The sequence below is a fragment of the Stegostoma tigrinum genome, chromosome 2 (assembly GCF_030684315.1).
Source record: "Stegostoma tigrinum isolate sSteTig4 chromosome 2, sSteTig4.hap1, whole genome shotgun sequence".
Taxonomy (NCBI): domain Eukaryota; kingdom Metazoa; phylum Chordata; class Chondrichthyes; order Orectolobiformes; family Stegostomatidae; genus Stegostoma; species Stegostoma tigrinum.
The window spans coordinates 103,061,214-103,084,237 of record NC_081355.1 but is presented as its reverse complement, the minus strand read 5'-3'; the positions used below and the strand labels follow the sequence as shown (position 1 = coordinate 103,084,237).

Here is a 23,024-nt window from a genome sequence, read left to right as displayed (position 1 = left end):
CAGTACCATGTTACCTATGTCTATATTTTTTACAGTAGGTATCGTAAAGATGTCATTTCAGGTAGAATTATTGTGCTGGATACAAAGTCCACACAAATAACTTTTTAAGCCTTACAGTCCCTTTTAAAGGCTAGATTGTTTTACATGATTTCCTTATGAAGTTTAAAGTTTGCATGTCTCCAGTCCTAGCATACAGCCATTAATGATATACAAGATCAGAAACCTTGCCATTAAGGTCAAGAGACCAAATATACAATGCTTTCAATCTTCTGCTGTTCGTGTCAACTTCCATTTCTGAATCTTCAAGTGGTACTCCCATCAAATGTGGTTTTAGGCTGGAATGGAGGAGTATCAAACTAATCCTAAAGGTATACTTTACACATTTCAAATAAAGTTAAAAAATTTTCCTTGTTTCTGAAATGTTGCTCCTAGTGTACGAAATGTTTGCAATATGTTGCTAGTGCATTTTGGTACATTCATCACTAGATGTCGCTCTAGTAATGACAATAGTCCTGGAAAATAACCGTTTAATAATTGTTACAGAGACAGTAGGAACTGCCAATGCTGGAGAATCTGAGAAAACAAGGTGTGGAGCTGGATGAACGCAGCAAGCCAAGCAACATCAGAGGAGCAGGAAAGCTTACATTTCCTGCTCCTCTGAAGCTGCTTGGCCTGCTGTGTTCATCCAGTTCCACACCTTGTTATTTAGGTTTAATAACTGTACCAGGTTCTGTGACAGATATGCACAAAATCATAATAGATTGTACAGTCATTGTACAACATTGTACAGTCCTGTCATGCCTGTGTTACTTTAAATGTCATCAGTTACGGTAATCTGTGTGTGGCAGATATTGGCCGAGATGTTTTGATTGGAAGATTGTCCTTGGAGGACCTTGGGATATCCCAAATCACTAACTACCCAGGAATGATCCAGAAAGTGTCACCTTCAGATGGGCAACTGTCACAATGAAGAAGTTGCCAAATCTGAGTTAGATTTGGAGAATTCTGATGTTTCTGACTCCATTTAGTGAGTGGTCATCCAGGAAACATTAGGGGGATTAAATCCTCCTCCAACTCCTAAATAAGTATAAAAGTGACCCCCAACACTTAACTGACTTTCCCCCTGAAACCCCAACACCTTTCAAACCAGATGCCCTCTCTGTCCCAATCTCACCACCTGACACCCCCCCAGACTTTATTCTCTGCAAACACCCTTCCCTCACTACACCACCCAAGGTACCCCCCCAAACAAACCAACCAACTCTACCTTCTCGTCCCATTACCAGCTACCCAACCCACTACCCTTTGTTACAGCACTTTGTTAAAGGTCATGCATTCGTGTCCAAAGTAATTTTTCACAAAGAATAAAGAAAATAACAGTGTTTTCAAAATAGATCAGCACATTAGGAAATATCTTGAATTAATGTAACACCTTTCAGGCTCTCCGGATATCTCAAATAGCTTAATAAATAATGAAGTGCAGGAAAACAGCACAATCTTTTTCTTGTGAATTGCACTCAGTGTGAGGGGTATTACAATTGAACAGAATGTACTTGCCGTTGGTGTTATGGACCATGCAGATGAAATGTACAATGAATTGTTACAGCTTGACTTCAAATGGTGTATAATATTTCCATATTTTGTATTAATCTTTATTTTGGTTTGTGACTGAGTGTTGAACTGTGGATAAAGAATGGCTAGCAACCCACAGAATTTCACTTAGGATCCTTATAATCCCACATAATTCTTTCCATTAGCAACAATCCAGAGTTCCAGGATAAACCCACTCAGATTGCCCAATTAGAAAGATTTTATTAGTAGGCACTGTTTAAACTCTGTGGTGTCACAATTTCAGTTGGGCCAAAGATAGAGAAACTGTAGAGGAGGCTCAAATTTGCAACCTGTGTGTCAGGATCCTTCTTCCTGCAAAGTGATACTATAAATTCCATGGTGCTATATTGACTCATGAACCTTAGGAAATACTAATTCAAATATCTGAGGGATTTGTGGGAAAAGAAAGCTCCTAGTGGAGCAGAATATGGGCCACTTCTTTCCCCTCACTACATATAGTCCCTTCAGTCTTCACTCTGCCAGTATGAACATATATAGAAAGTTACAGCAAAAATGGTTACAATACTAAAGAACCTGAAGGGGATTCAATAACCAGAGTATTTTAAGTTGTTTCTGACAAAATACCACATAGATTATATAATAGAATCAGTGAATTTCTTTCACAGGATTTAAGATTAAAAAATAATGTTCAGATCACAGTTTCAATGATGCATGTTAACACATATAAATTATAGCTGGTGTTAATTAAATGTAAAGGTAAATGGGAGGGTGCGATTGAAGTTATTCCTATTTTCTGTGTGTGGAGAAACAATTCTCATCAAATACAACGTGATCACGGAAGCTGGGAACATGGGTCTCCAAGGTGTAGTTTGTTGAAGTACTGGTTACTTCTAGTAGGATTATTTCCTAATGATTGAAAATGCAAGGGACAAAACAGACATCAAACATTTGTGGGTAATGGAGGATAATTATTTCACTCATAAGACTGGATTATAACATCCGAATGGTACACTTTATAATGGATAAAGGCTGAACTACCCCTTCACACTGAAATATGCCTACTGTACTTTTCAATGACACTTTCAGTTTATTAATCAGTCTCTTATAACACTGTGTAGTGACAAAAATATTAAACAATTTTGAACATGTTCATATAACAGACAGGTGTATTGAACATTACTTTAAGACACTAAGTAATGCCCCACTTTAGGCAGGCTTTGCCGTTACCTGTTTCAGCATAGGCATTGACCCCTGGCACGTAGTTCACTCATGTAAGTCAATGTTTACAATTACTGTTCCAATGTACCTTTTGCAACTGCTCAGTAAAATAACTTGTATCAAATGCCATTTTGCATAGAGTTCCTGTAATATCTTCTACAAATGATATCATGTCTCGACTTGTAAAACATAACTGATCTACATAGATTGTTGCATTCCTAAGTGGATGCTATTTTCATTTACTGACTTATGAGCAAAAATAAATCATTGCAATATTTAATAATGGTTCAACTTAAGCATGTGGTATAGATTTATTTTTTGATCAAGCATTAACACATATGATGTAATGTCTGACAAAATTGCAAATTGATGCAAAACCTTACACTATCTTTGATGGCCATTGATTAATTTCTCCCACAGATACCCTGGTTACAACTGGAGTTTGTAATATTCAAAGGTGCCTCATAATGTAGCCCACTTTGTTTATCTTTAGAGATAACAAAGTATGAAGCTGGATGAACACAGCAGGCTAAGCAGCATCTTAGGAGCACAAAAGCTGACATTTCGGGCCTAGTTCCTACTCATTTACCTGACTTGTATAAAGGTAGCCTTGGAAACATATGCAGTTTGTTCCCATTCTATTGTGAGGACTTCCTTCAGTCAAACAGATGTACAAGGCACACTTGAGTTCTGTACCTGGTTGAAAGGCTCGATTGCACCTGACCAGACAGAGGCACGTGAGCTGTAGTCATCACATAGCAGGTGGGGGAGGTAACAGCTCATCTCTTGTTTGCAATTATCACTTTCTCCAATCGCCACAACTGTTGGGTGGTGTATTTATTGCATGGTCTCAGAAACAAGTCTTTGCTTGTTCCGTTCTTTACTGCCTCAATGCACTTGCCAGTAAAGACATGGATGATTTCTCCACTCTACAAAGCAAAAGCAGAGTATTAACTTAGATCTTTCAAGAAACACATGCTCCTGTTACGTATCTGTTAGGAATCACCAATAAGATAAGCTCTTTTGTTTCAAATGTATGCCTTAAGATTTGTATTTTCCTCCTTCAATTTCTCTACAGGAACCATAAACTCCTAGCCATTGAGTCAGTATAATTTAATTACATTGGCTGCAAGAGAAAAGAATCAGCTATTGTATGGTATTGAATCAGCCCAATGTGGGTCAAATCAAAGAACTGGCAGGAGACCCCCATCAGCTCCATCGGGGAGGCCCATTAGTTTCAGACACTTTGGGATCACCATTGGACCTATCCCCAGTGGCAGACACCTTGTCTTCCAAGAACTACCAGCCAATGAGGGGCCATCACAGTCACCAGGTGGGGAGGCAGCTATTAGAAATCCATCCAATGAAGGCTTAAGATCATGGAGCAACCTCAGGTCAAAGGTGAGTGTGAGCAAGGTTGCGACAGTGAGGTTATAGGAGGGGTACAGTGCAAGGGCAGGAGTTTGCTTTCACAGGAGACCTCCCAAGCACGACACCCTCCCTCTTTTTGATGCTGAATGATCAGGGACTGATTTTGACCGAGCAACAGTGAAGGAGAGGGACATAGTCGCAAAACGCTATGGCATGTGGCTTGGAGAGGAACTGTATATGGTGTATCATGCGGATGATACAGTTATCCGCCTATGTAGTAGAGATTATAGATTACAAAAGTGCTATTAAATGAGCCTTTGTGTGTTACTACTGCTCAGATACCCTCTGCATAATGAAAACACTACCAGCAGTAAGGACTGTCCCCACAAGAAGACATCCAACTGTTAAACTGATAGGCCTGCAATCTCACTGGGGCCAACCAGACTGTAAAAAAATTACATTCACTGATGTGCTTATTGGATTTATTTTCTAGACTTACCAGCAATTTACATATTCACTTTTGTATTCACATCTCTACATCAGCATTTGGTTTGCAATGAAGTCTAGTTTAACATCATCATATTTTGAAAACAAAAGAATTAAACTTTAAGCCATCAAGCAAAGCACAAACATCCACATGAAATTAAATACTTACCCTTGATAATGTAAAGCAATTATGAGGTAAAAGTGAATTATTTATTAGTTTGAATGAAACAACATAAATAACTGCGGATTAAGAGTTTAGTGCTAAAAACGTGAGTTAGCACATCTGTTCATGGTGCAGACAGGAAGGGGGTGATAAGGAAAAACATACTACTATATAAATTATTAGACAACAAAGTGTGAAGCTGGATGAACACAGCAGGCCAAGCAGCATCTCAGAAGCCAAAAAACTGACGTTTCGGGCCTCGACCCTTCATCAGAGAGGGGGATGGGGTGAGGGTTCTGGAATAAATAGGGAGAGAGGGGGAGGCGGACCGAAGATGGAGAGAAAAGAAGATAGATGGAGAGGAGAGTATAGGTGGGGAGGTAGGGAGGGGATAGGTCAGTCCAGGGAAAACGGGCAGGTCAAGGGGGCGGGATGAGGTTAGTAGGTGGGAAATGGAGGTGCGGCTTGAGGTGGGAGGAGGGGATAGGTGAGATGAAGAACAGGTTAGGGAGGCGGGGAAGAGCTGGGCTGGTTTTGGGATGCAGTGGGGGGAGGGGACGAGCTGGCCTGATTTTTGGGAGAGAGTGGGGCAAGGGGAGATTTTGAAGCTTGTGAAGTCCACATTGATACCGTTGGGCTGCAGGGTTCCCAAGCGGAATATGAGTTGCTGTTCCTGCAACCTTCAGGTGGCATTATTGTGGCACTGTGGGTGGCCCAGGATGGACATGTCGTCTAAGGAATGGGAGGGGGAGTTAAAATGATTCGCGACTGGGAGGTGCAGCTGTTTATTGCAAACCAAGTGGAGGTGTTCTGCAACGTGGTCCCCAAGCCTCCACTTGGTTTCCCCAACGTAGAGGAAGCCACAACGGGTACAGTGTATACAGTATACCACCTTGGCAGACGTGCAGGAGAACGTCTGCTTAATATGGAAAGTCATCTTGTGGCCTGAGATGGGGGTGAGGGAGGAGGTGTGGGGGCAAGTGTAGCACTTCCTGCGGTTGCAGGGGAAGGTGCCAGGTGTGGTGGGGTTGGAGGGGAGTGTGGAGCGGACTGCCTCACCCTCTCTCCCTATTTATTTCAGAACCCTCTCCCCATCCCCCTCTCTGATGAAGGGTCTAGGCCCGAAACATCAGCTTTTATGCTCCTAAGATGCTGCTTGGCCTGCTGTATTCATCCAGCCCCACACATTGTTATCTTGGATTCTCCAGCATCTGCAGTTCCCATTATCTCTGACCACTATATAAAATTATTACACTTTTTATACTGAATGTTTTTGTCTTTTTTCTGCCAGTTGATCAGTAATATTCAACTGTAATAGTTAAAGGAGAATTGGATAAATACTTACAAATGAAAATGATTACACTACCATGAGGAAAAGTAAAAGACTAAGTAGATATTCCTCTGAAGAACTGACATACAAACTAGTACCAGGACTAGGCTGTTCAGTCCTTCGAACCTGTTGTGTGATACAATGTAATTATACCTGATCATCTATCTCAAGGCCATATTCCCAATTCTTCCCCCTACCCATTGATTCCTTCAAAAATCTGAAGTTATATTTATCAATTGAATACACTCAGCGACTGGCCTCCACAGCCATCTGTGGTAGAAAATTCCAGAGGTTCACCGTCCTTTGGTGAAGAAATTCACCTTATCTCTACCCAGTATCCTGAGTCTGTCACCCCTCATTCTGGACACAGAATATGACAACTGAACAGCTTCTTCTTTTGCTCCATCATTCAGTGAATCTCTGATTTCACTTAAGTAAGTTTGAATTCAAACGAGTAGACAATAGAAGCAAAGAAAATAGAAGCAGGATGAGGCAATTCGGCCCTTTGAGGCAGCACTACCATTCAAAATGATCAATGTTGATCATCCAACTTAGTACCCTGTTCTCACTTTCTCCCTATACCTTAGATCCCTTTAGCCCTAAATACTATACCTAACTCTTTCTTGCAAAAATTCAGTATTTGACCCCAACTGTTTTCTGTGGCACAGAATTCCACAGGCTCCCTGCTCTCTGGCTGGAAAGATTTCTTCTCATCTTAGTCCCAAATGGCCTACACCATATCCTTAGACTGTAGCCCCTGGTCTGGATTCCTTGGTCATCAGGATATTCCTTCCTGTATTTTACCTTGTTTAATCCTGTTATAATTTCATATATTTCCATGACATCACCCATCACTCTTCTAAATTCCAGTGAATCTCTCTTCACATGTCAGCCCTGCCAACCCAGGAATCAGCCTCTATTTTTGCATATTGTCAAAACAGTTATTTCCGTATACCAATGAATTGTTTGAAACAGACAAACCTTCTGCACGTCCCACTTCTGTTGTGATTCCACTCCATTACCTCTGATACAATTCTGCAATATGACCTGTTCATTATTGACATCAAAGCAAAATTGCACCAAGGCACCAAACCGGATTTCTCTTACATTATTAAATTCAAAATGCTGTGTGAGAAAGAAAAAGATGATGTTCATTAACATTATTGCATTTAACAGAGATTCATTACAATTGTACGTAACTAAAAGTGAAATGTCAGGGTTGCTTTCATGCACCAAAGAAAGACTTTGATTAAAATAAGTATTAAATTAAAGATACTGAATAATTGTTTCCTCTATATAGACTGCAACTCTTAATTGTCCTACTTTAAGCAAAACAAAATGCACGAGTTTCAACTGTCTCAAGGGAATTAAATAATAAATAGCTGACAGATTTACTCAAGTGAAAGTCAACATTTAGATGATTTGCCTCATCGAATCTATTTTCTTATACTAAAAAAAAATCAACAACTGTTTAATTCCATACAACAGTTGAGAAAAGCCAAGTTTCACCCTGCCTTTGGTACCCAATATTAATGGATATATGACTGAACAATTTGACTGAGTATTTAAAATGCAGCAGCAAGATGTTATTAATTGCTTGTGAGAAGTACTAGCCTGTTTTTATATACAACACTGATATATACATGAAACATTTTATTTTTTAGAAATTACCTGATTCCCATGGCCACTGCATTGAGTAAGTCCTACAGGATAACCACCTGTGCTCCATTTGGTCTCATAACTTGCACAATAACCTGTGCCTATATTGTACAGCTAGAAACAAAGAGAACGTGTTCAGAATGAGGATATTTCTAATTAATAGCCTTCCTTCAGTATTGCTCCTTGGAACATTTCATGCTACATTTAAATAGGGCAACTTAGCAGCAAACGTAGACAAAACAATTAATTCAGTATTCATTAGATTTTCTCATAATATAATTGTATGTTAAATTCAGAAAGCAATCAATTTTCTTGCATGGATGTGACATTTAATATGCCTTGAGATAAAATATAGGTCCAATAAAGCATTTTTAATATTGTTAATGAAAGTATTTTTATTTTCATGCAAACATTTTTATTTCAGATTTCCAGTGTCTGCTGTATTTTTTTGGTATTATTTTTAAAATAATCTGTTTTTAAACAACAAAATCTATAATTGGAAGTAAAACAGTTACTCAACTGAAACTCATCATTTAGAAAACTAAGAATGTCAAGAATTGCAACAAAAAGTTCGATAAAATACCAAAAACCTTTGTCTTGCTGCTCCAAAATATCCAGATTTGTCCTCAGACAGGTACAGCTCTGGGTATACGTTCGTCAAAAACCAATGAAAATGTTTACAGCTCAGCGTCTTTCGCAGTTGCAGTCGTGCCGTACAGTCAGGAACTGCAATCTACCAAAACAAGGAAAAGGATACATTGGAATTGAACTGAATTGCTTCAAGTTGAATATTAAAACTTTCTTTTATATGGTGACTGTTCTGTGATGCAAAACCTAGCCTTTTTTTCAATGTTTAACTCAGGAAACAAATCAAGCAACATTAAGACTTATATAATGTTGTTAAAGTTGATAGATTTCCTTTCAGAAAATTCTACTGTAGTGTGCAGCATCAGACCAAAATGTGACAGACAACTGGGACAGAATTTTATCTTCATGACAGGGTCTTACCTACCGGTTGGAAAACCAGCAGGAGTCCCATGTCACCTCCACTGTGATAGGCTCGACAGATTTAAGCGTACATCAGACATTTAACTGAGCAGGATCAGGCCTTCCCCAAGACCCTGAGAGTGGAAATCCGGTGCTGGAAAATGAATAATATTAACAATTCAATCAAAATCAAGTACATTTAAATGTTACATTTGAGTATGATTTGAGCTAGTCTAAAGAGCTCAGTTATTTTTTTAGATTCCCTACTGTGTGGAAACAGGTCCTTTGGCCCAACAAGTCCACACTGCCCCTTGAAGTATCCTACCCAGACCCATCCCCCTATAACGCACACACACACCCCTGAACACTATGGGCAATTTAGCACAGCCAATCCACGTAGCCTGCACATTTTTGGACTGTGGGAGGAAACCGGAGCACCCAGAGGAAACCCATGCAGACATGGGGAGAATGTGCAAACTCCACACAGTCACCCGAGGCTGGAATTGAACCCGGGTCCCTGGTGCTGTGAGGCTGCAGTGCTAACCACTGTGCCACCGTGCTGCCCCATTATATTTTAGCAACCATAGTTTAAAAATGGGATGATGGGCTTTAAACATCAAAACATTTAGTTTAATAGATGCTCATGTGATAGTTATTATATGAATTGCATGATTATTTAGTCACAGTTCTTTCACATGGAGATGGGCCAAATGGGCATCAAATCAAAATACACACATTCCAGCAAGATTTTTTAAAAATTGCAGTAAATCTGAATAAGAGTAATCTGAACAGCACTTATACCAGCTCAGGAGTGGGGGGTTAGTTCGCTCAGTTGGTTGGTTTGTGATTTGGAATGACGCCTACAGCATAGCTGACCACAAAGCCCCGCCACAAACCAGAGTTAACAGTTCTACTGTAAAAAGTGTGTGTGAAATGTAAAAACGTATTGTCACTCCAGCCTGCCTAATTATATACATCCCACATGATCTTCTCTGAGCTTATTTCAAAAGGTTAATGTTTCATTGAGGGCAATTTGACACAAGTACTTAATTTTTGAGTATTTAAAATACTTATAATCCCTTATATGTGGCATAATTGATTGGAAATACAATAAACAAATTAAAATACAGTAAATAATTCAGTTATGTTATTTCCAGCCTTTGAGATGGAGGTACAATAGTCTCTTCTACTTTCAAAAAAAGGTGCTTATCTCTAAATGTTGTATGTTCAGGAGAATCAAAAAGCAAGAATCTGTCTCAGACCAAAATCAGCAAAAAATATACTTTCTTTTAATCTTTATTAGACTAAAAAACATCCCAAAATATTTCACAGAAATGTAATCTAAGTTCGTGTCCAAACCAAAGAAGATATTAGGTGTCATAAAACGTTTGATTAAAGATGTACGTTTTAAGGAATATTTTAACAGGGTGAGGTAGAAAGGTAATAGAGGGAATTCACAAGCACAGGGCTTATAGGCTGAAGTCACTCTATTTAAAAATGAAGAGATCAATGCAAAATTAAAATAACAGGGGCGGGGGGCAGGATTTATAAAGGCAGATAACTGTTATAAAAAAGTAAGTCCCTCAATTTTTTTTAATCTTTGAGCCTCTATTCAGTATTCATCTGGCTTTTAAATGAAAATCAATGTCTGATTCATTTCAATTGTTTGACTGAAAGTCATCAATTTACAGTTTGTGCACCAGATTTTGGTCTATCCTTCTCTGAAGTGAATTCATATTCATTGAAATACTTATAGGTGGATAAAATATGACTAGTTTATTTAATGGATAGATAATTGCACCTTTTAAATGTGAGGAAATTGAAGAACCATTTCAAAGCTGCTGAAAAAAGCAAGGCTACAAGTCGGGGGGTTGTGTGGAACAATTTCTTGAACCAAGAGTATGTACTTCCGGGAAATACTCAATCACCTGTTTTTTTTAAACTGAACAACACAAACATTACTCCCTGACCTTACTGAGCAGATATGCAGGCATGTCTTGCTTGTAGAAAACCTCTTTAAAAGAATCCATCCAAACCTCTGCTACACGGATTTTGTTTTTCTCCACAATCTCTTCATCCGGCGGAGAATATGGGACATGTTTCCTGTACACATGACCAACTCTGGAGCAGGGCAGAACTTCCACTGAACCACCACAGAGCCAGACCTGCAAGAATGAACACCATAGAAAACAGACATGAAACGGCTGGATCAGAAGAGAGTTGGAGAATGTTTTGAAACTTAATGCATTTACCTTATATTCCAAAACACAGCAATTGGATCAGCATAAAATCAATTAAGATTGCATCAGTTCAGCATCATTAGTATGGCCAACCAAAGAAACTAATTTTTAGTTTGGAAGCCACCTGCTGGAAAGTAAAAACCTTGACTAACAGGACTTATACTGATACTCAGAAACTGCGCTCACAATGTAAACACTGGTTATGAGTTCTAACACTCATTGGCGAAGGTAACCTCTATGTCAGACGAAGAGAGCAAGGTTTTGTACTTGATTGATAAATATATGGCCTGATCCAATTCTTTCTAACTCCTGTGTTTCTACTGCTGTACTTGCGCTCCAATAATGTATATTCAGCTTCAGTGCATACACCTTGAGACATAATTCATCCTTGGCGCAGACGCTAAAAACAGTGAACGCTAGGTTGACCTTGATAATGACAGGTTTTGAGTACAAGAGCAGGAACGTCTTGCTGCAATGTGAAGGTCTTTGGTGAGACCGCACCTGGAGTATTGTGTGCAGTTTTGATCTCCTTATCTGAGGAAGGATATTGCGGCTATGAATAGAGTGCAATGAATACCTACTAGATTGATTCCTGGGATGGCAGGACGAACATATGTAGAGAGACTGGGTCAGTCGGGACTATATTTACTGGAGTTCAGAAGAATGAGGGGGGATCTCCCAAAAAATTATTAAATTCTAACAGGACTAGACAGAGTAAACACAGGAAGGATGTTCCCAATGGGGGAGTCCAGAACCAGGGTCACAATTTAAGGATATGGGTAAGGCCATTATAACTGATATAAGGAGAAATTTCTTCACAAAGAAGGTAGTAAGGCCATGGAACCATGTGCCACACTAACTGGTTGAGACCAAAACACTGAATATTTTCAAGGAGGAGTTGCACATAGTTCTTAGGTCTAAAGGGATGAAAAAAATCTGGGGAGCAAGCAGGAACAGGGTAGTGAGTTTAATTATCAGCCATGATCATATGTAATAAGGAGCAGCCTCAAAGAGCCAAACGATCTCCTCCTGCACTTTTTATGTTTCAATGTTTGTTGTAGCACAAGACATGCATTAGCAAGCTGGCGTCCCATTTTATTTGTACTTTTTCTTTTGCAACGGGCTATACATGCATCATTACCTGTTTGCATTAGACTGCTCAAAGTAGATTTCACTGTTTTCACTTGATATTTAGACCCTTTCCTTCCATCAAGAGCAGGCAGAACATAACCTCTGTTGCTAAAGGTCAGTTAAAATGCTCAACGGCCATAACCAATGTTATTTCCTGGCAGAGCCAATTTTAATCCTAAAACAACCAGTAACAGCTCAGCTGAAATAGTTAGAGTACAAGACTTCCTGGATCTTAATAGCCCAGTATCAGATCACATGATACAGTAACAACAACACCTTACATTTTTACAGCACCTTTAACATATTGAAATGTCCCAGTGTGCTTCCTGGAAGCATTTTCAAGCGGAATATGGCAGCAATCCACATCTGACAATCTAAAGCCTGGTCAAAGAGGTAGGTTTTAAGGTCAGACTTAAAAGAAGGTGGTAAGGTTGAGAGGTAAATGGAGGGAATTCCAGAGCTTTGGGAACAAAGTATTTAAGTATGGTCACCAATGATGCAGCAGTAAAAACTGAGAACGCATCAGAAGCCAGAATTAGAATAGTACAGATATTTTGAGGAATTCTGCAGCTGGACAAGAATACAGAGATAGGGAGTCATGCAAAATTACAAATAGGTGACTTTAGGGACAACATGCATATGAAGTTAGAAGTACATCATGGGATCAGATGTGGCACTAAGACTGTGAATGAGCTGGTTTAAGCTTACATCATTGCTGCAGTGAGGAATAGAGCTAGCATGGCTAAGGAACAGAATTTAGAACTTGGACCAAAAGCAATGGCTTCAGTCTTTCCAGCAACTCAGTAGCTCACCATCACATTCTCAAAGGGAACTGAGGATGGTAAATAAATGCTGGCCCAGCCAGTGACACCCATGTCCCACCAATGAATAACTAAAAAAATTAGAGGGAGTTTCTGCTTAGCCGGTATGAGTGTCAGAGAGCAGCCTGACAATTTAGCAACAGTGGAGGAATAGAGAGAGGTGCTTTTTTCACTTAGGTAACAATGGAGTGGGGTTTAGTCCAGAACAAGTATTCTGTTGGCATGATAACACCTCAGGAAGGACATACTAGCCCTGGAGCATGTCCAGCGGAGATTCACATGGATGATCCCTGGAATGGTAGGTTTAACGTATGATGAATGGCTAAGGATCCTGGGATTGTACTCATTAGAGTTTAGAAGGTTGAGGGGAGATCTAATAGAAACTTACAAGATAATGTATGGTTTAGAAGAGGTAGACGCTGGGAGGTTGTTTCTGTTAGGCGGGGAGACTAGGACCGTGGGCACAGCCTTAAAATTAGAGGGGGTAAACTTAAAACTGAAATGAGACGACATTTCTTCAGCCAGAGAGTGGTGGGCTTGAGGAATCCGTTGCCACGGAGTGCAGTGGAGGCCGGGATGTTGGATGCCTTCAAGGCAGAGATCGACAAATTCTTGATCTCAGAAGGAATCAAGGGCTACGGGGAGAGTGCAGGGAAGTGGAGTTGAAATGCCCATCAGCCATGATTAAATGGCGGAGTGGACTTGATGGGCCAAATGGCCTTACTTCCACTCTTATGTTTTATGGTCTTATGGTCTTATGAAATTAGTGTGGAGAGTCTACTGAGTCGACTTAGGCTCAGTGGGACTGCTGTAAGCTCTGTCTCATTGGGCAAAACACAAATAAGATGACATGTTCATAGGTCACTCTCTGGGATCATGCCAACGATGAAATTACGGATGGACAAAAATGAGATGTTATAAATGACTTTAGAACAGGCAAAAGGGATTAAACACATTCCCATGTTTCACCTCTTGAAAATTCAAGGAATAGATTACAAAAAAAAACAAAAGAACTGCGGATGCTGTAAATCACAAGCAAATCAGAACAGTTCTGGGGAAGAATCACTGGACCTAAAATGATAACTCTGATTTCTCTTCACAGATGCTGCCAAGTCCCCTGAGCTTTTCCAGCAACATCTGTTTTTATCACTAGACAGAGTTCATCATGAATAGAGTTATTATTATACTTGAGTGAAATCCTAAAAGAATCTGTTGAGTGGAAAACTGGAACCAATGGGCTGACAATAGAATTTACAGTCTCAGCTGGTTTTTGTCACTGTTTACAATTCATTTCAGTTTCACCGTATCAGCATATCAACATATTTTTCTTCCTTTATCCCTTATGTTTTTAGCAATTTTCCCTCTAATGTAACTTGGTGCTCAACCATTCAGTGTGGTATGTCAGTTCCACACTTCCATTAACTATTCTGAGCAAGGTGGCAACCTCTAAATACTTTATTGAATTTATTACAGATTATCTTAGATATATTTTACAGCCTTTAGTTTTGAGCTCCTTCACAAATGGGAACATCTCTATTCTACTGTATCAAATCTCTCAGAAATTAAAGAATATCTACCAGGTCAACTCTCAGTCTTCTCATTTCTTGAGAAATAAGCCCCATGTTTGTGCCTTCTGACTCTCGCCGGCTATTGTTACTGTGATGGTGTTAAGTGGGTACCTTGTGATAAGGATGGAATAAGTACAGGAAATGTCATACCATACTTGCAACTAAATTTGTTTCTGCAATACTACTGAGCACAAAGTATCTATTTTCTATACATCTATTAATATGTAGATCTGTGCTGATGTGAAATATTTTCTGCTTTTTTTTGTACAAGTACTACTTGATGTATTCAAATAAGTTTCATTACAAAGTTTTCCAAACCAACTTCCATTACGTACAAGAGTAACCTATGCCCACAATTTTTTCACTATGTCCTCAAACCTTGAGGGCTTAGAGAATTCACTCTGTAATTTTCAAACAAAAAGGAAAGCCTTTGTGCTTCATATCTGCAGAAAGATGTCAAATCCCTCTGGAATTCCTAAAATGCATAATTGAAAAGTAAATACAGCTTTATCTTGCATTTAAATATGAATTGTGAAATGTGAAAAGGCATGAGAAAGGATGAGAAAGCATATCACAAAGCAGACAAAAGACATTCGCTTATAAAAAATGAAGAGCTGACAGCACTCCTATAACATGAATGAACAGATTCATTGTGAGAATGGAAGTTTTTCCTTAAGTAATAACTAGAATCAATCCTTAATATTCAGTTCAGCCACTACAACAGAACTTTCAAGGAAGCAAGATAATAAAATGTGAGGAGCTGGATGAACACAGCAGGCCCAGCAGCATCTCAGGAGCACAAAAGCTGACATTTCGGGCCTAGACCCTTCATCAGAGAGGGGGATGGGGTGAGGGTTCTGGAATAAATAGGGAGAGAGGGGGAGGCAGACCGAAGATGGAGAGAAAAGAAGATAGGTGGAGAGGAGAGTATAGGTGGGGAGGTAGGGAGGGGATAGGTCAGTCCAGGGAAGACGGACAGGTCAAGGAGGTGGGATGAGGTTAGTAGGTAGGAGATGGAGGTGCGGCTTGGGGTGGGAGGAAGGGATGGGTGAGAGGAAGAACAGGTTAGGGAGGCAGAGACAGGTGGGACTGGTTTTGGGATGCAGTGGGTGGAGGGGAAGAGCTGGGCTGGTTGTGTGGTGCAGTGGGGGGAGGGGACGAACTGGGCTGGTTTTGGGATGCGGTGGGGGAAGGGGAGATTTTGAAGCTGGTCAAGTCCACATTGATACCATTGGGCTGCAGGGTTCCCAAGCAGAATATGAGTTGCTGTTCTTGCAAACTTCGTGTGGCATTATTGTGGCACTGCAGGAGGCCCATGATGGACATGTCGTCTGAGGAAAGGGAGGGGGAGTTAAAATGGTTCGCGACTGGGAGGTGCAGTTGTTTATTGCAAACCGAGCGGAGGTGTTCTGCAAAGCGGTCCCCAAGCCTCCGCTTGGTTTCCCCAATGTAGAGGATGCCACACCGGATACAGCATAACACATTGGCAAATGTGCAGGTGAACATCTGCTTAATATGGAAGGTCATCTTGGGGCCTAGGATGGGGGTGAGGGAGGTGGTGTGGGGGCAAGTGTAGCACTTCCTGCAGTTGCAGGGGAAGGTGCCGGGTGTGGTGGGGTTGGAGGGGAGTGTGGAGCGGACAAGGGAGTCATGGAGAGAATGGTCTCTCCGGAAGGCAGACAAGGGTGGGGATGGAAAAATGTCTTGGGTGGTGGGGTCGGATTGTAGATGGCGGAAGTGTCGGCGGATGATGCGTTGTATCCGGAGGTGGGTGGGGTGGTATGTGAGAACGAGGGGGATCCTCTTGGGGTGGTTCTGGCGGGGGCGGGATGTGAGGGATGTGTTGCAGGAAATGCGGGAGACGCGGTCAAGGGCGTTCCCGACCACTGAGGGGGGCAAGTTGCGGTCCTTGAAGAACATGGGCATCTGGGATGTGCGGGAGTGGAATGCCTCATCCTGGAAGCAGTGCGGCAGAGTCGGAGGAATTGGGAATAAGGGATGGAATTTTAGCAGGAGGGTGGGTGGGAGGAGGTGTATTCTAGGTAGCTGTGGGAGTCTTGGCCTGCTGTGTTCATCCAGCTTCACACTTTGTCATCTGAAATAAAGTTGAGTGAACCACCTTAGCAGAAATTGTGTGAGATCATGACATTGTCTCAATTGACATATGCAGGCAAGGTACAGCTTGAGCAATTGCATTGTAATTAAAACTGCTTCAGTTCAATTAACTTCTGCTCAGAACTGAATCACGAAAGAGACCAGAAATTGTATCGAATGTGATGCTAAACTATTTGTCTCACTGATACTAATGAACTTAAAGTTTCAATAAAATCCATTAAAGGAGAATTAATTTTTAAAAACATATGCCAAATATTGAGTCCTATTTCAGCTTCTTCAAAAAGCTGGACCGTGAGCCCACTGCAGCCTGAATTCACAATGTTCACACATTAGTTAATGAACCAGCCTAACTTGCTAATGTTATTTTTCTGTTATTACCACAGTACATTAGGGTCAGGGCAACACATTGATTAGTTTCTACTTAATATCGTACAGGTCAGACGTTCTCTCCCACTACTAACTTCTCAAATGCAATAAATACTCCTAAGACAGCAATGGTAACATGCCGTGAAAGAATACAATATTGCTGCATTGTGTTAAATTTGCATGCAGCATGTTGGAGTATGTACCACTAATGTAGGGAAAGTAAGCAGAACACACCAATTACGATTTCTATTCTTAGGTAAGACCTACTAACTCATTGTGGAAAGTTGCGCAAAGCTTTCAGGCAAGAACTCAGTAAGATTTGTATGTGCTTTCGTGTCTAATAGGAGATCCTACTTACTATTGGGTGAAGTACCAAGATGCTGCTTCACCACTGAACCTGAAACATTAACTCTGATTTCTTGCCACAGATGTTGCCGGACCTACTGAGATTTTCCAGCAATTTATGTTTCTCTTTCTGATTTCCAGCATCCACAGTTTTTTTTGTTTAGGTAAATTAGGAAATTTTGTTGACCTTTTACGAAATCTTTAACTTCTATGACAACTCTTGGAATAGTGATAATTAATTTCCAATGCACAGCTGCTGTGAGGCCTATTAGTACTTACTATTATGTTGATTATAAGTCAATTTAAACCCTTGAAATAACATCTTCAATGTGCCATACAGGTTAATGGGCTTGTAGTGAGTTGTTTATAGTACACCAAGAGGATAAGTTTGTCGGTAGTTTCTCCTTGCTACAGCAATTCAAAACTAATCCTGCTTCCTCACAATCACCCGAAAGCCCAGTATTTCCATTTCTTTTGTATACTTATTCAGTTTTTACTAGACTCTGCCTAAATCACTCCCAGTGACAATGTACTTCATGTTACCAGAACCATCTGAATGAAGACATAATCCCCACTACTCCTGTTCTGGCTCCATGTCATAAACCCCTAAACCTGAGAAAATAAGTTTCCCCTCAACTATCCAATGGAAACCCTTCAGAATATTAAGATTTATTTTGGAGCACTTTTATAATTAGAGTAATATTAGAGAGCAGGATCACAGAATTGTTACAGTGCAAAAGCAGGCCATTCAGCCCATTGTGCCAGCACTGGCTCTTTTTTCTAATGCCTACCTCCTGCCCTTCCCCAACATCCCTACACACCACTACTATCCAAATAATCATTCAATATCCTCTTGAATGGCTCAACTGAACCTAGCTCTACCACATTTCCAGGCAGTACATTCCATACTCTAACTACTCACTGTGTGAAGAAGTTTTTTCTAACATACTTGTTTTATTTGCACATCATTTTATATCAATGCCGTCTCATTCTTTTGCTTCATCAGCAAGAATAGCTTCTCCCTATATACTGTATTCAGCCTTCTCATGATTTTGAAAACCTGTACCAAAACTCGTCTCAGTCTTCTTCTCTCTGAGGAGAACAGTCCCAACTTCTTCAATTTATCCCCATAACTAAAGCATCTCCATAAGACCATAACATACTTGGAACCATTCTTTAAATTGTGCCTGCAGTCTCTCCAATGCATTCGCATCTTTCCTATAATGTGTACACAAGCTGAGGTCTAACAAGTGTCTTGTTCAGCGTAATGAAATGTGAGGCTGGATGAACACAGCAGGCCAAGCAGCATCTCAGGAGCACCAAAGCTGATGTTTCGGGCCTAGACCCTTCATCAGAAAGGGGGATGGGGTGAGGGTTCTGGAATAAATAGGGAGAGAGGGGGAGGCGGACCGAAGATGGAGAGAGAGATTCCCTGAGGTTGGTCCGGAGGGAAGAGGGTAATTTCTTCAGGTTAGGCATCCCTGGAAGAGTCGCCTCTTTGCTCTTGTACTCTATACCCCCAGCGATAAAGCTGACAACACTGGCAGCTTTACTAATTGCTCTTCATACCTGTCCTGCCACCTTCAATGGTCTGTGCACACATACACTAGATTCTTCTATCCCTGCACTCCCTTTAAAATTGGGCTCCCTATTTAAATTGTCTTTCCATGTTCTTTGGACCAACGTGCATTACTTCACAGTTCTCTGCACTCATTTATCTTATCCACCCGCTCCACCAACTTGTCAATGTCCTTTTCACAAAGGAATAGATTTTTATTTTAACACTGGGTGGGTGGGATGGGTGGGATCTCCAAAGGGCAGTGTCGAACTTGTAGGGCCGAAGGGCTTGTTTCCACACTGTAAGGAATCTAATCTAATGGGCGGCGCAGTGGCTCAGTGGTTAGCACTGCAGCCTCACAGCACCAAGGACACAGGTTCAGTTCCAGCCTCGGGCAACTGTCGGTGTGGAGTTTGCACGTTCTCCCCGTGTCTGCATGGTTCTCCTCCGGGTGCTCCAGTTTCCTGCCACAGTCCAAAGATGGTCGGGCTAGGTGGACTGGCCATGCTAAATTGCCCGTAGTGTTCAGGGGTGTGTTCGTTATAGGGGGATGGGTCTGGGTGGGATGGTCCAAAGGACAATATGGATTTGTTGGGCCGAAGGGCCTGTTTGCACATTGTAGGGAATCTAATCTAAACTGTAATCTTATGATACTAAGTTCTCTACTTAGTTTATGTCTCTCCTAACTTGTATTTCTACTTATATCAATTGGAATAAATATCAGAAGAGACGAAAAACTGGCTGTCATCTTTTGCTATAACCCATGTCTCACTGCGACACAAAATCACAATATGTCATTCGAAATATCATTATGTTTTTTAAGCCACTAGCACAGAATGACAGGAGGAAATAATTTAATGACAAAAAAATGTTAGAGGACTCCCTTGGGATTAATTGAAGTACAAAATTCCCAGTGCAACCACTTGAGTCACAATACCTTTCAAATTAAAATTAACCAGCAGCAGGCTGTGTGATTGAATCCATATCAGTGAATAAGCTCCTGGAATTCAGTCCTAGCTACACTGAGGAAATTCGTATCTATCCTTTATTATTTTCAGGTGTTCAATTTGCTTCAGAGAATTCCAACTGCGAGTGAAATGAATATGGTACCACAATTGGATGCATAACATAGAATTTGACAGAAACCATTTCATGATGTTAAAGTCAATGGTTGAAAAACTGCTTAATTTTTAAATGTCTAACAAATGTGGATGTTCTACATATCTTACTGACTCGTTTTTGCTTCAGGATTAATTGAAACATGGGTATAATTTGCAGAGAACTTCCCTCAAAGAGTGACAACTTTGAGACTTTTGGGGCTGAGCAAATCCATCAAAAAGTCAACGAGGACCAGGAACCTTTTGGTCAGGGCAACTCCTCGGCTTCTGTTACTTCATGTAATAATGGATATCAGTCCTTATGTACCATAAAAGGGAATTCTTTGCAATGAAGGGATTTCATGCTGACAATATGTCCTGAGCAGTGGTTGAGGGAATGGATAGTATGGAGGGAAGGGAAAGAATTAAATGAAAGGGAATGGCATGGAGAAGAGAAATGGATAGAAAAGCTTGGAGGGAAGACAGCCTGCAGTAGCTGAGAGAACTCAAAATTTCTCTTACTGGGCCTATTCTTGTATCTAGAACCAGGATTCAGCAGGTTATCCAGCTCAGGCAAAAGGTTAATATGACATAATCAAAGCTTAATGAGCTGATATTTATGGTGGATTGAACAAATTGATGTGTGTCCTTGCCATCTGCAATTTAAAATCTTGTTGAGAGAAAACTGGGTAATTCCCAATTCCATTTTAACTTCTGCTCCCTCACTGCCTGGACTCTCCTTGGCAGGGAGTTATAATGGAGATCCTTGTCTCTGTGTGGTGACATTTTGGGACGGTATGTGGATGAGGAACAGGCTGGTGGGTGAGGTGGAAAGGCCCAAGGACAATTCACTGAGGGGATCCAGAGGTAGTTCTGTGAGGTTGACCAGGAAATAATTGCTGAAGATACTCTAAATAAGATCAAGGGTTTGATATTAAAAAATGTCAGCTAGCTAAGCTAAATGTTAAGGCGTAGAGCTGCATGAACACAGCAGGCCAAGCAGCATCAGAGGCGCAGGAAAGCTGATGTTTCAGGTCTAGACCCTTCTTCAGAAATGGGGGATGGGAAGGGCCTACCCTATCCTACCCTCCCTCAATCTGTTCATCTCCAACTGCTGTCAAGACATCAGTTGCTTCAACCTCTCCACCCGCTCCCCCACAGAACATGCAGTCCTCTGCTCCCTCCGATCCAATCCCAACCTCAGGATAAAACCAGCGGACAGGGGAGGTGCAGTTGTAGTACAGCGCACTGGCCTCTACATCGCTCACGCCAAACACCAGATCTCTGACACCTCCTCCTACCGTCGCCTTGTTGAAGACCCCACCCCCGACCCACCAAAACATCATCTCCCAAATCATCCACGACCTCATCACTTCAGGTGACCTCCCACTCACAGCCTCCAACTTCAACATTCTCCAAACCCACACTGCCCGTTTCTATCTCCTTCCAAAATCCAAAACCTGCCTGCCCAGGTCAACCCATTGTCTCCACCTGCTCCTGCCCCACAAAACACATTTCCACTTATCTTGATCAGGTCTGAAGAAGGGTCTAGGCCCGAACAAGCTCCTGAGATGCTGCTTGGCCTGCTGTGTTCATCCAGCTCCACACTTTGTTATCCACTTATCTTGACTCCATTTTCTCCCCCTTGGTCCAGGAACTCCCACCTGTGTCCATGATACCACCCACACTCTCCACCTCCTCCAAAACTTCGAATTCCCTGGTCCCTAACACCTCGTCTTTACCATGGACATCAAGTCCCTATACACTTATATTCCCCATGCAGATGGCCTAAAGGCCCTCTGCTTCTTCCTGTCCCGCAGGCCCAAACAGATCCCCTCCACTGACACAGTGACCCGCTTAGCAGAACTCATCGTCACCCTTAACAACTTCTCCAATTCCTCCCACTTCCTAAGACAAAAGGGGTGGCCATGGGTACTCGCAAGCTATGCCTGCCTCTTTGCAGGTTACATGGAACAATCCCTCTTCCAAAGCTACACTGACCCTATTCCCCACCTCTTCCTCCGTTACATCGATGCCTGTATCGGCGATGCCTTGTGCTCCCACAAGGAGCTCGAACAGTTCATCCACTTCACTAACACCTTCCACCCCAACCTTAAGTTCACCTTGCCAGTTCAAGACAGAAGTGGGAAGTTGTGTGTGGACCCTGTGGAGATTGGAGAGCTGCTTAATGATTATTTCTCATCTGTTTTCACTGACAAACAGGAGAATATTGTAGAGGTGATGACTGAGTTACGGGCTACTAGAATTGGAAGGATTAAGGTTAGTAAGGAGGAGGTGTTATCAATTCTAGAAGGTGTGAAGGTAAATAAATTCCCCTGGGCCAAATGGGATTTTTCCGAGGATGTCTGGGAAGTTAGGGAGGAGGTGGTGGAGCCTTTGGCCTTGATCTTTGAGTCCTCATTGTCTACAGGTTTAGTACCACAGGACTGGAGGATTGCAAATGTTGTGCCCTTCTTCAAGAAGGGCAGTAGGGATGACCCAGGTAATTATAGACCTATGAGCCTTACGTCTGTTGTGGGAAAAGTTTTGGAAAGGATTATAAGAGATAGGATTTATAATCATCTAGCAAGGAACAATTTGATTGGAGATAGTCAGCATGGATTTGTCAAGGGCAGGTCATGTCTCACAAACTTCAATGAGGTTTTTGAGAAAGTGACCAAGCATGTTGATGAGGGTAGGGCAGTTGACGTGGTGTACATGGACTTCAGTAAAGCCTTTGATAAGGTTCCACATGGTAGGTTATTGGAGAAAATACGGAGGCACGGGATTGAGGGAGATTTAGCAGTTTGGATTAGAAACTGGCTTTCTGTAAGAAGGCAACGAGTGGTGATTGATGGAAAATATTTAGCCTGGAGTCCGGTTACTAGTGGTGTGTCTCAAGGACCTGTTTTGGGACCACTGCTGTTTGTCATTTTTATACATGACTTGGACGCAGGCATAGGTGGATGGGTTAGTAAGTTTGCAGATGACACTAGA

General features: G+C 41.4%; 1 protein-coding gene across 1 annotated transcript in view; it reads right to left on the bottom strand.

The window, feature by feature from the left end:
• Positions 1 to 2,624: 2,624 nt before the first annotated feature.
• The window catches only part of LOC125460696 (polypeptide N-acetylgalactosaminyltransferase 15-like), a 69,902-nt gene continuing 49,502 nt past the window's right edge, over positions 2,625 to 23,024 (bottom strand). Inside the window, exons 6-10 of the mRNA XM_059638225.1 lie at positions 10,757 to 10,951; positions 8,383 to 8,532; positions 7,812 to 7,913; positions 7,122 to 7,265; positions 2,625 to 3,719 (exon numbers count right to left, since the gene is read on the bottom strand). Coding sequence (XP_059494208.1) covers positions 3,570 to 3,719; positions 7,122 to 7,265; positions 7,812 to 7,913; positions 8,383 to 8,532; positions 10,757 to 10,951 — 741 coding nt within the window. The 3' untranslated portion in view covers positions 2,625 to 3,569. The remainder of the gene's footprint in view (positions 3,720 to 7,121; positions 7,266 to 7,811; positions 7,914 to 8,382; positions 8,533 to 10,756; positions 10,952 to 23,024) is intronic.